The 15,374-nt window shown below is 40.5% G+C and overlaps 1 protein-coding gene across 4 annotated transcripts in view; it reads right to left on the reverse strand.

The window, feature by feature from the left end:
- Nucleotides 1-15,374, reverse strand: part of PCCA (propionyl-CoA carboxylase subunit alpha) — a 301,407-nt gene that overhangs the window by 45,121 nt on the left and 240,912 nt on the right. Inside the window, exon 22 of one of the 4 annotated variants that reach the window (XM_052785696.1) lies at nt 8,662-8,682. The exons of the other annotated variants lie outside the window; for them this stretch is intronic. Within the exon in view, the coding sequence (XP_052641656.1) occupies nt 8,677-8,682 (6 nt within the window). The 3' untranslated portion in view covers nt 8,662-8,676. Of the gene's footprint in view, nt 1-8,661; nt 8,683-15,374 lie in introns of those variants that run through there. 4 annotated transcript variants of the gene reach the window in all.

Consider the following 15,374-nt stretch of genomic DNA (forward strand, 5'->3'; position numbering starts at 1 on the left):
CAGACAATTTTCATCTTCTTTTTTCGACAAAGAGAAAAGTATTTGAATGCTTTGTCTGTAGCCAAGAATTTGGATATGAAAGACACGCCAGTAAACAAGTCACCAAAATGGGCCACCACTACACAGACTGTAGTGCATGCTTGTTTTTAAAAAAAAACAAACTTCTCTGGCCCAAAGGACACTGTTTTATTTTACAAGCAGAATGCTAATGTGAAATTTTAGTTAGAGATTATCTCTCTCATCTAAGTACAAAAGAAAAGCTACATGCATTTTTGATAGAGCCTAAGTTTGCTATTTTGTTTGTACAAAGAAAAGTAAAAAGGAAGATAAAACAAGAACCTCACAGCTAGCTGGCTTGGTAAAATGCTGCACCAAACTGAATTACTTTTTTGCCGTTTTATTTGAACTACTACAGACAGCCAACAACCCTTATTCATAGCATTTGTCTTTCTATCAGCATTCCCAGAATGAAAACTGAAACTTTAAAAACATCACTGCTTTGTACCAAACGCACACTAGCTTCCACCATGGCAACTACCCCACAAAACTCAGGCAAGGCTACTCCCAGTTCCCTAGGTCTATTATCTTTTATATCAGGGAGGCGTTCAAAACCACTATGGCTGCCTGGCAGCTAAGACAGATACTGTCCTCGCCCAAAAGAGTTTTAATTTTATCCTCGTACATTTGGCGAAAATACATTTCTGAAAATCAGAGAACACTCCAGGCAAAAGCTCGCACCAGCGCCAGTACGGAGCTTCTTGCTCCGCAAAGTGGCATATATGAGAACTGAGCAATAGCTGGGCGATGCCAGGGAGACTTCACTGAACGTGCCAGTAAAGTCTCCCTAAGCCGGCCAGAAACCCAAGGGAAGGAAATGAGAGTGATTATATACAGCTGAGCAAGCACAGTACAGAGACTCCTAAATCAGTGATATGGTGTTCGCTGCTGGTGTTCTGTGGTAAAAATGTTTACCATCTGTGTTACTCTCTCTTTGTTATGGACACTAATGGAGCCTTCAAACATAAAAGCATGGGGGTGGGGAACAAAAACACAATTAAGCCAAAGTACTTGAAAATCACTTTTAGCTGTATATTACATAAGGAAATCCTGGCACTAAATGAAAAATGGATTGAAACCTAAACAGAGCAGTTTCAGGCTAAGCTCAGGAGGGCTGCACAGAGCTGGGTTACTCTGCCCTGGAGGTCTAGTTCTGAGCTATCAGGCACAGACAAATCCTTTAGGTGCTGAGAAGTGGCTCGATTTTGGACACAAGAGAGCGAGGTATACTCCAATAGCTGCTAGGCCTTTCAGCCCCTTCCTTACACTGAGCATGCCTGTGGCAGTGAGTTTCCTAGGAAGCAGCTGCATTTGTACAAAGCTTTTCTGCAGGGGAACTTCGCTGCTCATCCCCTGCTGCTGAGAAGCCACGATGGCCTGGAGAGCACGACAGTCTGTAGCGAAGCCAAAAACTAATATACGCCATTCAGTTTGCAGTCGGTGCATAAAACCAAGCATCTGACTCGCTTGTGCTAGACATCTCACACTGCCGTACATGAAAATAAGTGGAAATCACAGCCTGACTTCCATCTCAGACATTTTTTACTCTGCTCATCAAAATTTATGTAAGGGAAAGGAGTTCCAACGACCTAATATCTCCACTACAACCTCAAGTAGTTGCCTCACCGTGTCTTTTCACAGTCCCTTCCTCCCTCACTACCCAGCATGACACTGCAGGGCATCTATGGCAACAGGAGTCCACCCTGCTTCCTTCAAGCCCAAGGAAGAGAGCTTGGCTCAGGCTCCCCTACTTCCACTCCACACCACTAGCTATCGGGGTGCCTATTCTCCAACCCCAGCACATCCAAATTCTTTGGCAGCCAGCGCCCCGTTTCAACCGAGCTGTCAGTAATTTGAGGCTAACTACTGAATTCAGCACGTGCACACACAGCCCAGCCTCACCACGACATAAGATCATCTGTCAGCGAGAAGAATGCTTTTTCAGATGAGGCGTTTCAGGTAAGTTGTTCAATCATTCATGTTACTGATGCCGGTTTAAATGGAGTTCTAGCAGAACAGGAGTGGACTTCATGAACCACAAACCAAGCCAGGAAGAAGAAAATCAGAAGTGGAATAGCAGTTTGTTTTCTCTACAGCTGGAGGGGCCCCCCAGCAGCCTCACAATGCTGGAAGTAGTTTTGGAACCAATTGGTGCCACCTGGAACATGACCAAAACTGAAACACCACACTGGTTTGAAAAATGCTTCGAGAGCTGGCACGAAGTTGGAGAGCTTCCCCAGAGCAGACAGACACCTGAATCAGTCCCAGGCTCAAGTCACCACTGCTAATGCATGGCCTCAGCAGATGAACCACTGAGGGTGGATCATTCAGTGACGTGCTCGTGAAAACTCCCTCCTGAATTCCAGGGAACTCATGACTTTTGGTTCCTATGCCTCTCAACAAGTACTCTAGGATTAGAGTTAAAAGAAAAGGGAGAAGGGTAAGACACTGTTTGCCGCAAGTAGAGCTGTTTCTGGAGCGCAGCAAGTAACAATGTAGGGAAACCTGCGTAGAAATGAGCCAGCAATCATAATCCTAATAATAAAGGAAAACTCCATAAACAAAAAAGCAAAGAACAAACCACCGACCCTTCAGATCATGGAGGGAAATTAATCAGACAGCTTTGATACCATTTTCCTACTTAACTTCCCAGTGAACCCTCATGTTATTAAGGCATGCACCTAAGATTCTCAAAGTCACACACTTTTTCTCCTTCTAATAATTTATCTACCATTTCAAAGAAAAGTGGCGAACTTACACACATCTACAAAAAACATGCATTTACTTTTTAACGTTTAACACTGACATGATTATAAAGTATTTACTGGGCGGGCAGGTGGGGAAAGTCCTCCGTTTTGTACACAGATTCCCTTTGCTTGACACTTTGCCTCTGATGCTCTGTTTCCTGTGTACCCTACGGATGTTTCTATTAAAATCTTTATTCCTTCACGACACTAATGGTACACTGAGAGTTCAATTCATCTCTGGTGATAATCTCTTCTTAACCTTCTCTACAGCTTCCATCATCGCCTTCTAGATGGGTTTTGACAGGTTAAGAGGCATCAGCCTGCCAAAGCTCTCTACTCATCTTAAAACCTCTACAACACCACCAGTGCATTCTGCTACGTGCCTATGACTCCACCGCAAGCATCCAGACTTTTTCGGATTAGAAGTGGAGCTTCTGACCTCTCCTCAACTGGGTACTTCTCAGTGCAGTCATACAAGCTCTGGTAAAGAATGATTATTCCCTTTTACACTCAGCATTACTGCAGACCTGGAATTGCTTGTCCTGATTTTCTCCATCTATATTACTTTTGTGTCACTGCCCTGTAAAGCCTTCAGGGACACCCAAGAATTTGCAAAATCACTGAATACACTGTCAAGATGTGGAGTTTGTAAAGATACTCAAAAGCCAACTGGATGCAGCCCTGATGAGCCTGCTCTAATTGACCCTGCTTTGAAGGGCTGGGGGGGCGCTTCCAACCTCAAATATTCTATGGCTATGAGAGTCTTCTCTGGCCTCTCCGACAGTGTGAGCGTGTCTGAACAGCTACTTCACATGCAACATTGCATTTCAATTTGGCTATTTAAGATAAATTAGGAAACAGTAACATTCTGGGTTTTCATCTTGCCTGCAGCGTGGTGAAAAACATTTTAAGGGTGGAGAAACTCACTGCCTCTCTCGCACCTTGGGATGCTTCCTAACTTCTTGAAAGCATCTTCTGCTTTACAGGAAACTTGAGTACAGTTTGCGCCTTGTCAAAGCCACCGCTTGATGCCATAAACAAGGATATTTCCATTATCACATACTCCTTTTCTAAGTCAATGTGTCAAAAACAGGCTGTGGGACAGATACCTTTCAGAATGTAGCTGTGATCTTCTTGATGCAGTGTCCTGATCTGGCTTAGGTACAGCAACCACATTGGGTTGTTCTGCTTGCTGAGTATTTGTTAAATGTTAACAGTGGGCTTGGAACTTACAAGGCTAAGGGAGGGCTTCCCTGCAGCTCTTTTATAACTATAAGATAAACCTAGGGAGAAAAAAACAAAATAACACAAAACGCTCACAAAAAAACAAGGAACGCCCGAAGACTTGTAACAGAACACTAATGTAAGTATTTTAAAACTCAAACATCTTTGTTTTTCCTCATATGAAGACTGACATCAAAGAAAGCAGTAAGCGAGAGTTGGTTCTGAGGGCATGTGAGGAGAAATCGCTCTGAAGTAGGGAGGAGGAGGAGGTAGCAGTGGAAACACAGGACATCACCACAGCTTTCCTACCCACAGGGCTTTTTGGCCTCGATGGAATATTCCCGTGTCCCGCTCAGCGCTGCCGTGTCATACGCGCTGAAGCTCTTTGGCACAGGGGCAGTTTGTTTTCACTGTCCTTACAATAGTGCGGGCCTTTCCTTTTCATCCGCGTTGCCCTGACCTCCCTTTTCTCCCTCCCTCCCCCCAATCAAACAATTATCATCAGATGCAGGAAGAACCTTGTTGTGTTTCTGCCGTTCATAACACGATTTGCTATGCGAATACTTCCTGTGCACCCTGCCAACATGGCACCTCTCCAAGACATAAGACTGGTGTTTGGGAGATGGTCGCACAAGCATGATACTTCCTACTACAACCGCTCTGCCCTTCACCTTCCTCCGCCTTGCTACGGGCAAGGGCTATAAATATCAAATGGCATGAATGAAATGAAGATGGAGGCTGCCTGTTTGTACCAGTAGGAGCGTTTGCAGCAGTGTGGACTGCTGTCCTTCAGATCAGCAGGGATGCACAAGACCTTTGTTAAAACGTCGGTAACATAATTTTCAACGTACTTTACACAGAAGAGAATTTACATGAAACTTTAGTTTCATAAGAAGTGAAATAAACTGTCTTTTTCTGCGTGGTAAATTCCCCTGTTATTTCCGTAGAGCCTCGTATGAACACTGGGAAAAATTTGCAGAGCTTCAAAATATCAACTGAAGGCTAATACAAGATTTTACATGCAGTGAATAAACTGGACCCAGACACTGTAAGATACACAACTGGGACATAGGGGACACTTTTGTCTTACAAGAGTCCCTGGTGTTCCCTGTCTGTAATACTTATATGTTAACTCCAGTAGCTGTATGACTTGCTGATGCACAGCAATTTTTCCTATAGTTTATTCTTATCCTCACGCTTCTCCTAAATGCTACTTACAGAAAAACATAAAGGTTAATGTCAGATTAATAGTAATACCTTTCTTCTTGACCCATGTGTCTTTCTAGCAAAAAGACAAGCATGTCTAAAAAAACCCTGACACAGGAAATGCACAAGAGAAGCAATCTGAGAAAAGATGGAGAAGATAAATATGGCAGAAAAATCAAAGAAAGGATGACTAGAAAGAAGAAATGAAATATCAGGAGAAAAGATTTGACATGGCATACGACAAAGTAATATAAGGCTTTGGTGATGAAGACAGGAGGACTGAACTTCAAGTATAAGGCAATAAATTCTATCAAAAGAGACAACACAGCAGCAGACCATTTTAAAGACAGCATGGTTGAACACGTATTTTGGAGTCCATGAAAGGCATCCAGAAAGAGGAACTGAAACCAGTTTTAGCTGAGACAAATGCACAGGCAAGGGTTTCAGTTGTGGGAACAAAAAGTATGGAAGGCAAGTAAAAGCCAACTGAGCGCATGATGACAGCACTTAAGGGCCCCACACTGGCTTCCTACCTGCTTCAAAGCACCGTGCAGCGTGTTAAGTTTGACCTCTGACATGGTCTGAGAGTTGGCCTTTCCCTCAGTGATGGTCCTAGCTGTAGAGATATTTGAGCTCATAGACAGCCAAAATGCAGTGAAACGGAAAAGTCAAAAAATTAAGAGTTATTTCATCCGTTGGTGAACTTAGTTACATATCCTACTGTTTACTCATCTTTTGTCATGTATTCCGGTGCTTTAACAATGGGAAAACAAAATTCATTAAGGTAATTTACAGGAATCTCTTTATCTGCACTTAGGATATAACCCACAATAATTATGAGCAGTGTGTGGCAATATTTTCACTATTTAGGAGAGGAAGTGAAAAATACCAAACACATCTAAAATTGCATTAGGGATTTGTGCAGACAGAAGGTAATTACACAAAGTGGACTTTGGCCAAGACTCTCAGAATATGAAGCGATCTCAGAACCTTGTGGAAATTACCATGGGATCTTTAATGATAACTGGGCTAAATCTTCGTTTAAATTGTCCTAAAAAAGATGCCTTCTCTAACAGCACATTGTCCCTTTGCTACACAGATTGACAGCACCATCGTACTCCAAAATTAGATGGCACGTCCAAAACTACAGCACACAAGTGGAAAAACAAAAACAAATAAAGAAAAAAAACCCCAAAGCACAGTCATTTAAAAAACAGACCAGGAGTAGACATCTCAAGTGTTTCAGATGCACAGAATTACTTGCTTCCCCCTCTGTCTAATTTATTTCAGATTAGTAAGAGATTCCTTATTTTAGGTCAGTGCTATGACAATAGAAGTATGCCAACGTAACCTTCATTTTATTAATTAGCATTTAACAAGAAGTTTGTCCTCCTCTAGAAATATTTCCTTCCATAAAGAAGAATAACCTTGAACAGAAGAGAAAACTAAGCCAAGGAGAGGAGAAAAATGAAACTGAAGCTCCCGATATATTTATATGCCTTTAAAATATATTTATTTACGTACCCTTAAAATGTAAATAAAATAGAACTGAGTAAAAAATGACTTCATCTCCCAGAAGCAAGCACAGCACTGTATCTGTATTCATAACTACTCCAGGGAAAACCAACCACAAAGAAAGTCCCTCTTTTACACATGCTTCCTACCATGGACCATGTGCTCATGCAACTCATTGTTTATCTAGTCTGGAAACAAAAATGCCACGAAAAAGCAATCACAAGGCAGATGGCTGGTTTCACTAATCTGACCCTATTTCTTCCAAGTAAATCTAGTCTACAATAGTGATGCCCCAAATAATCCACCATTCCTATAATACTTAGATTTGCATATTTAGGTTAGAAATGCCCGGCATTGCTGGATTAAGATTTTCCCCCAGTAAAACAATGCTTTGTCATAAATTCTGCTCCAGGGACCATGCCGATTCTTAAACCAGACGTGTCCACACACTGAAGTGGAAGCACGTTCGCAAAACATTCTTACCAACGCTCACCTCTATAGCTGAAACGTGTTTGGAAGTTTCCTTTTACTCTACTTAAACGCGACCGTAAAGAGTGACAAACGCAAAGATTCTCTCTGTACCCGCCCCCATGATAACAGATGACAAGATGCAGCACAAGCTTCATCTCTTGCTAATTAAACGAATCAATTAAGAGACTATTGTTGCAACTGTGTAACTGCTGTTCTATAGTGGCAATAACAACCCCACGGGGAGGTCTTTTACTACATTAAAATGCTGTCCTCCACAACTCCATTTGATATTATTAGAAACAGTTATTTGCGTCTTGCTGTCATATTAGTAGCAAAGGCAAATTATGGAAATACGCAGACCAGAATGGTCCCAGTATGAGATCAGGTTTGGTTTTCAGCCTCCAAGGGAACAATTGCTGAAATTCCAAAGTTCCCTAAAGTTCTTTAATGGAACTGATAAATCTATCAGCACAGCATCCATTTAGATTCTAGGTAAGGGTCACATATTTGCATACTTTCCTGCTAAGCTGATACAATTCAACTAGATAAATTATCATATTAAGTTTACCCTCCTGAGTTAAACTGATGGAGTTCAAAATTGTTTTCGATGGTTGTCATTAATCGCTGTTACATCCTAAATGCTCACTTTGAAATCTAATTGTGCTGGTGTACCAAGGGTCATATTAATAGCATTTTTAATGTTAAATCTTTGTAAAACATGTTTATTTTACTGATATTACCACTGAAGCCTAGAAGACTAATGAGAAACAAAGTATATTTATTATCAATAAAAACTTCATTTAAAATTTACATTCAGAGACTTAAATTAGCTTTACTAACTTCATCATGCCTTTGTTTCATTAAGGTTCCTGGTTAAGCTTTAAAGCCATATAAATTAATACCTCCTAAACAGTTCTTGGGTATATGCCAGAGTTGCAGCCATCAAAAAGCTGTTTAAAAATGTGGGCTACACGTATGTTTATTACTTGGCAGTAGACATCATCTTCAGAAGAAAACACTAGATCTTCACTATGAGGTAACAGTCTTGATACAGTTTAAAAAAGCCCCAACAATACTTCTTTGGCCAAACAAAGCAACTAATAATTATTTCAACATTAGTGAATCTTAGTCTAGTGAAGGAAATCACTTGAGTTACCTTTGGGTAACCTGTCCACTTGTGTTCCAAGAAGTAACAGGCTAACCAAGCAAGTTCAGTCCTTGTCCTTAAAGCATTACTGAGCTCAACAAGAAAGAAACTTGTCAAATGAAGTATGGAAAATCAGAAATCCTTATTTTTCCATTTGCTTATTTCCAAGGGATAAAGGGCATAATTTATTACAAGCAAAGACTACTACATAACAGATAGCACACGCACTACAAAATCCACCAACATTAAGGACGTTCATGGGAATTCTGACCTGCTTATGATGTCACCACACATCTTTTTCTCTGCAAATTAAAACTTTAATTAAAAACAGAAGAAAAGGCCAAGATTAAAAATGAAAAAAATAAAAAGGAAAACATTAGAATCTAAATGTAATAGCCCATTTCCAGTCTGGTTTTGTAAGAAAGCAAGGCTTGCAATCCAGATTTCTGCCTCTCATTCCCCATCCCCAACTCATTCCATCCAATTATCCCATTTGCACCCACAGACACTATTTTAACCCGCTGATCAATTTCAAACAAATTTGAAGAAAAGGTAGGTAAGTCCAACTACCTATAAGTATCGTAGGAACCATAACTATGTTTCCACAAATCTTCTGAAGAGCACTGGCTATGTTAAGGAAACAAGAGACCTAAACCCATACTCCAGCTGAGGGAAATTTGGCCGCAGCCAGTCGGCCAGCCAGCACGTTCACACTGGCCACCCAACAAGCACATACGGAGCTTCAGCTTCACCTTGACACCACCACCTCTTGCTCAAGGAGGTCTCAGGCAAAGACTACAAGAAGTTGTTCTGTGGGAACTTGTGGCACTTCTGGTTTCTTTTAAGTCACAGAAGCAAAATTCAGAAAGAACTCCGAGCGCTTTCTTGTTTCTTTTTCCAAAGGAATCCTGAGCAAGATTCCCAAAATAGTCTAACTGATTTTAGGACGTGGCTTTTGGGAACACCGGTATTTCTAGATCTCTCAGGAGCTTTTCAGTTTGCCCCCAATGGACAGCTTTAATATCTTCGCTATACCTTCTGCTTTAAAAGATATAAATATATAACACAATTGAAATGAGAACAGCCTATGTAACTGTGTGACTGCGCCCAATCATCCACGTCACGTGAGCTGGAACAATTCTCGCTGCCAAGTCCTAATGACGGGCTGAAGTATCACTACTTTCACAAGTGAAATCCTTGGTGCATGAATTATCCACTTCCTGCAGAATACTGCACCAGCTTGTAGCCAGTCTCTGGATTCTCACCGCCCGTGTTCAAAAGGGACTTGCAGAAGTTAATGCTTCCAGAAGCAACTGCCCATTTTTCCTAGTGACACATTCTGCACTACTGAAATGCCACTGACGAGAGCTCTACTACTAGAAACACTGTGGTTCACAGTGCCTCTGAAACTGGGTGAAAAGAAAAAAGTCTATACAACAGTAGAACTCCCTTTAGATCAGCAGGAACCCTAATCTTAAGACTTGTGAAAAGGAAGAGTAAAAAAAAAACATTTAAAAAAGACGACACTATCTTGCAAAATAAACACCTACTGGACTATATTTATTTTCTTGTGGTTAATACTCTACATACTCCAATAAATACAACTTTTGTAACCTCTGCAGGTTTTCAACCAATGTTTGAAAGTCTGCATAAATCTTCAGTATCTAGTTTCAGAAGTGCCACATACAGAAAGAAAAAGCGGAAAGCAAGAAAACTTGTTAAGAACTGCAATGATTTGTAAGGGTGAAAGAAGCAGGTTGTTAAACATTTGTCATTGTGAGCTAAATCAGACTCACACAGTCAAAGCTTCCATCTTTATTGCTATTTAATTGGTCTTTGTAAGAATGCAGGGAGAAAGAAAAAAGGAGGAGGAAGTTGTCTGGAAGCTGATGAGATTATATACAGACTGAAAAGTTCCAGGACAATCTGTAAGCCTCAATAATGTACAGAAAGTTGGAAGTTTGCTGTTGAAGCAAAAGCAGACAAGTCACGGCAGGAAGGAGCAGAAAGGGAAATCAGCAGTGAGAAGTAACGTTAGTATACTGACCTGTAGCTCCTAGGATTACCTTAGATACATAAATGATGAATATGCAATAAGCCAGGAAGCCAAGGCAAAGATTTTGAGGAATGCCTCTATGTAAAGCTCTCCATTTCTGACCAACTTCATAAACAACATACGTAACTAATAACCCTGATTGTGTATCTATCTGGAAGTAGCTACAGAACAATCAAAAAGTCATTAATATTGAGTGATCACTACTGTACGAGAACGTATGCCAATTATGCTAAAAAGCATGGCCAGGGCTTGACAGAGACTAGTTTTCCTAAATCCAGTGTTCTCAACCTGGAGTTTGCAGATGTAGTCACGGCGGTGGGTCTCTGGACTATTTTAAACGGGTCTGCAAAAAGGCTGAAGAACAGCAAGCGTAGCATTAACAAGGCTAATAGCAAACATAAGAGAGCATAAGCCTCCATAGCAAAACTTCAAATGTTTTGTAAATCAAAGGTGCCAAAAGCACTCCATCAGGGATGAGACTGAAGCAATGGCAAAACCTCCAGTGAGAAAGCTGAACCAAGAAAATTGTGCCATGAAACTCAGAAGCACCAAAAGATGGCTTGATTCTTAGGTCAGAGCAATTCCACTCTGTTCCACGTGGGTTCCTATATTGTGTTCACCACTGAAGGAACATTGTCAAGTAATACACTGAGCAACATGACTAATATCTGTCACATATATGTTCTTTCATCCTTCCCCAGGGGAAAGAAGTAACTGTTTTCCTCTATATCGCTGCTCTGATGTTAGAGAACAGAAGATCAAAGAAATGGCATGAATAATGAGCAGAGGATAGTGAAATTTTCCACTGTGGCTGGGGACTCTTCGCTGTCTGGGACTGTCTCTTTTGAGGAAAGCGTTCCACTGAGCCAGCAGAGTATCGCTGTCAAGCACGGCCTGCAGCCCAACGCTGACAATGACGTTACAGATGCAGCAGAGCCAGGCCACTCACTAGCTGAGCAAACAGACAATATTTCTTTATCCAAAACTCTACACAGAGGCCATTACGCACAGTCTAGAATAAGTTTAATGCTTCCATAATAATCTGTAGTTCTCTATATACTTGTAGCCTTCTTAGTGCTAAAGGTTGTCTGCCCAGACATATTTCATTGCTGAAGTCCTGCTGACAGAGGCGTGAATAACCAGCAAATGATTGGGACCATCAGCAGGCCAACAGAAAACATTCCTCTCACGTAAGAGAACAGAAGGTGGAACGAAGAGACAAGAGACACGACAGAAACTGGAGGCTAACTAGAAAGAGAGGAATGAAGGGTGGACTTTGGTCCTCCGAAAAGACTGCTCAAACATACAGGCTTTTGAACTGCAGAGGCTGAAGCAGAAGCTCTGTGTATAGATTTTAGTATTTTTCTATAGATCTTCATGTTTCGATTTCATGTAGATCTTTATGTCTAGAGAACAAGTCTTATAAGGAGCGGCTGAGGGAACCGGGGTTGTTTAGCCTGGAGAAAAGGAGGCTGAGGAGAGACCTTGTCAGTCTCTTCTCTCAAGTACAAGTGATGGGACGAGAGAAAACTGCCTCAAGTTGTGCCAGGGGAGGTTTATATTGGATATTAGGAAAAATTTCTTCACCGAAAGGGTTATCAAGCACTGGAACAGGCTGCCCAGGGAAGCGGTTGAGTCACCATCCCTGGAGGTATTTAAAAGACATGTAGATGTGGTGCTTAAGGACATGGTTTAGTGGTGGACTTGGCAGTGGTAGGTTATTGGTTGGACTGGATGATTTTAAAGGTCTTTTCCAACCTAAACGATTCTATGATTCTATGTTTGTTACAAACCTATTTCTGTGAGCTGCCTAGACCCAGGAGACAACCCATAAAGGACTGCCTCCTTGTTTTTCCTGCTTTTGGGCATGGTCTTGGACATTAATGTGAAGCATGTATTACCCTGTTTCCTTTTTCTTTGTACAATATATAGCACAATAAGATTCCTTGGTGTTACAGTAATGCTATTAATAAATATACTATCTGAATAATTCTAGTGTAAAGCCACAGAATAGAAGGACTCCATCAGCACATGATATCTAGTCATCTTCAGTAGAGAGGAAAAATGAGTAAAAACTCATGTAAAATCTCAATTATGGCAATAACCCATGATCTGTTCTGAAATAATTTAATCAGGACTCAAAATGTTATCATACCAAGAAAATTAAACCAAATCAGTGTAGCCTCCTGTTCAACAACTACTTCTTACAGCTAAAAGTTGCTTGCTCCTCAGGCAGAAATACCCTTGTACATCCTCCAATAGCATGAGCAATATCAGATCTGAGACTTATAACCCTCTGCCAAAAAACAATTTAGTGAAAATAAACTATCTAACGCCACTACAATTTGAAGAGAAGAGAAACGCTCAAGCAGCAAAGAATTTCTACTCGTGATCAGAAATAAACAAGAGTATTAATACAAATCCATGTAGACCCCCAAACGATGCTAACAGTGTGCACTCAAAGCTATGATTTCCCTGGGGAAAGCAACATGATTTTTCCTGCTTTCCTCCAAAACAACAGAAATATGCTGCTACACTAACAGAAACATTTGTCCTACTGTCCACACATTTACCATATGTTATGCAGCAGAATTCATATTAAACTGTTGTCTTTCTGCTGCAATGTAGTTTTCTCTGTCCTTCACCTTGCTAACTGGGACAGCGAGGATGGTTCTAATAGAGAAGCATACCTTTCACTTCTCCTCAGAGTGTCAGCTGGCTTCCTGAGGCAGGGGCTTGTATTTTATCCAAAACCAGTAGCAGAATTGTTTCTACCATCCAATGTCAAAAAATCAAGTGAAGCCATTTATCGAAGCTGATGCCCTCCTGACAAGCCAGGGAGCTGTGCTCCTGATCAGCTGGTTCTAAAAATACGTTCTGATGGACAGGTCAGCGGTGTGTACGCTCAGTAGCACCACGCTGCCTGCCACCACTGAAGTGCCATCAACATTTGCCCCCATCAAAAGTAACACAGAATGCTCAAAGCTATCCCTAATGTTTTCTACTATGAAAAAAAGAGCAGAGCAATAATTTCACAAGCTGTTTATTATGTTGATAAAAATACATTATAATAATAATGAGCAATCAAGACTTTCTTGCTGCTAAATATTCCTTTCAAACACTTACTATCTTGACTGCACTTCTATTGTTAGCAAAGTTTTAGTAAGAGATACGTAATGGTGAGCCCCAAACGTATTTCTAGCACCTTCATTAAGATGATATTCTTTTCTTTGTTTGAACATTTACATTTGTGTATGCGTACACATACACACGCAGCTACACACATAGAGACTGTGTACCTATAAATGCAGGCAATTTGTAGGGGATATCATTGTAAGGAAAATCCATCCTTCCGCCCCATTACCTAAGCCGAGTGCATTAAGTTGAAATCAGAAGAGTACAAGGATGTTAAAGGAGCAAGGGGCAAATTAAATACAGGGACTTAGGGGAAAGGAGAAGAACAGTAGGCTAGAGGAACTGATAGGAACAGAGGTGCAGACTCTGGCTTGGATTCTGTGGGAGAACTGGTATCGGAGCAAACCCTGGGAAGCAGACTTCATTACTGCTTCTCTACCCTGCTCGCTGAAGTTCTCTCTCTGGGTTTGATCAGCAAGACATGTGCATAATTTACATTAAATAAAAAATCATGGACAGAGTACTACAGGCTTTTCTGTCCAGTCCTCTTGAGAATTTTAGTTATAATCACATACTTAATTTCCCAAAATAACTAGGATCCAATAAGCACACATGAGCTAGTCAGTAAGATCTGATATATATTACAATCCATTAGCTGTTTCATCATCAATTTTTTAAAGCTTAAAGCACATCAATACTGTACCCTCTTTTGTCTTCTTTTGCTGTCGCACAAGGCCCAGCACAAGAGTTCTAGTCTCTAAGTGAGACTCCGGGGCACTTCTAACATATTAATACGAACTGTTTTCATACCCGACTTAACAACAAATTTAATTTTTAATGTCACTAAATACACACTTAATCAGAATTTTCTCTGCTACAGCACCCACTTACAGGGGATTGATTAAAATCTTTTCAGTATTATCTTATCAAATTGCATTTGCATTTATATCTTATCTACTTGGAGCAATTATTTTCTTCTCACAGAAGAACTATCAGATCAGTCAGCTAGCAGCAATCTCGCATATGCAGGATGCAACACCAGAGCTGAAGCATCTTTACAAATACAATAGTGCAGAACAAAACTTCTATTTTATGACTTATTTGTAACTGCTGCTCTGCCTGATATTGAACAAGACAAATAAAATGTATATGCATGTACAGAGATATGTTTATAGAAGCAAAAAAATATTAGGGGCACTTTTCATCTCTAAAAAACAACATGCAAGTCTACAGGTATTCTTGTTAAGTTTACTCTTACCACGTTATACCTCCCAAAAAATGGCTTCATAGGACTCTTAGAAGAACTAATCACAAGCAAGTAGAATGAAAGCATTATCATATGCAATCTTAATCTACTTTTGTCCAAAACATATAGTGCACAGAGACATTAGGACTAAATTCTAAAGGGAACATTTCATTCCTAGGCTTTTGACTGTTAATGTCACTGAGGAAAACCCGTTGGCAGCAATCAGGACAACTCACTTTAGAGGATACTTCAATTTTATCTCATTTTCAGAACTATTTTTAGGTGCATAAGGAACTTGGAAAAATTCACTGACTGCATTTTAATCATCCAAATCATGGAATTGGAAGCTGCTTCAATCACATATATGTTTATAAGCATCCATCACCTAACACAAAACTTTAGTTTCTATAGTATACATGACTGCTCCAGATAATAGCAGATGAAAAAAATCTATTTTATTGAGTAAATTCTGTCTAATGGTATAAAATCTGATCAGCATTTCAGGCATACTTCTCTCCAGCAAACAAAATCTGGGAGAACTACACAGCTATGACATTTGGTTAGAGTGAG

This window comes from Harpia harpyja, chromosome 4 (genome assembly GCF_026419915.1).
Source record: "Harpia harpyja isolate bHarHar1 chromosome 4, bHarHar1 primary haplotype, whole genome shotgun sequence".
Lineage (NCBI taxonomy): Eukaryota > Metazoa > Chordata > Aves > Accipitriformes > Accipitridae > Harpia > Harpia harpyja.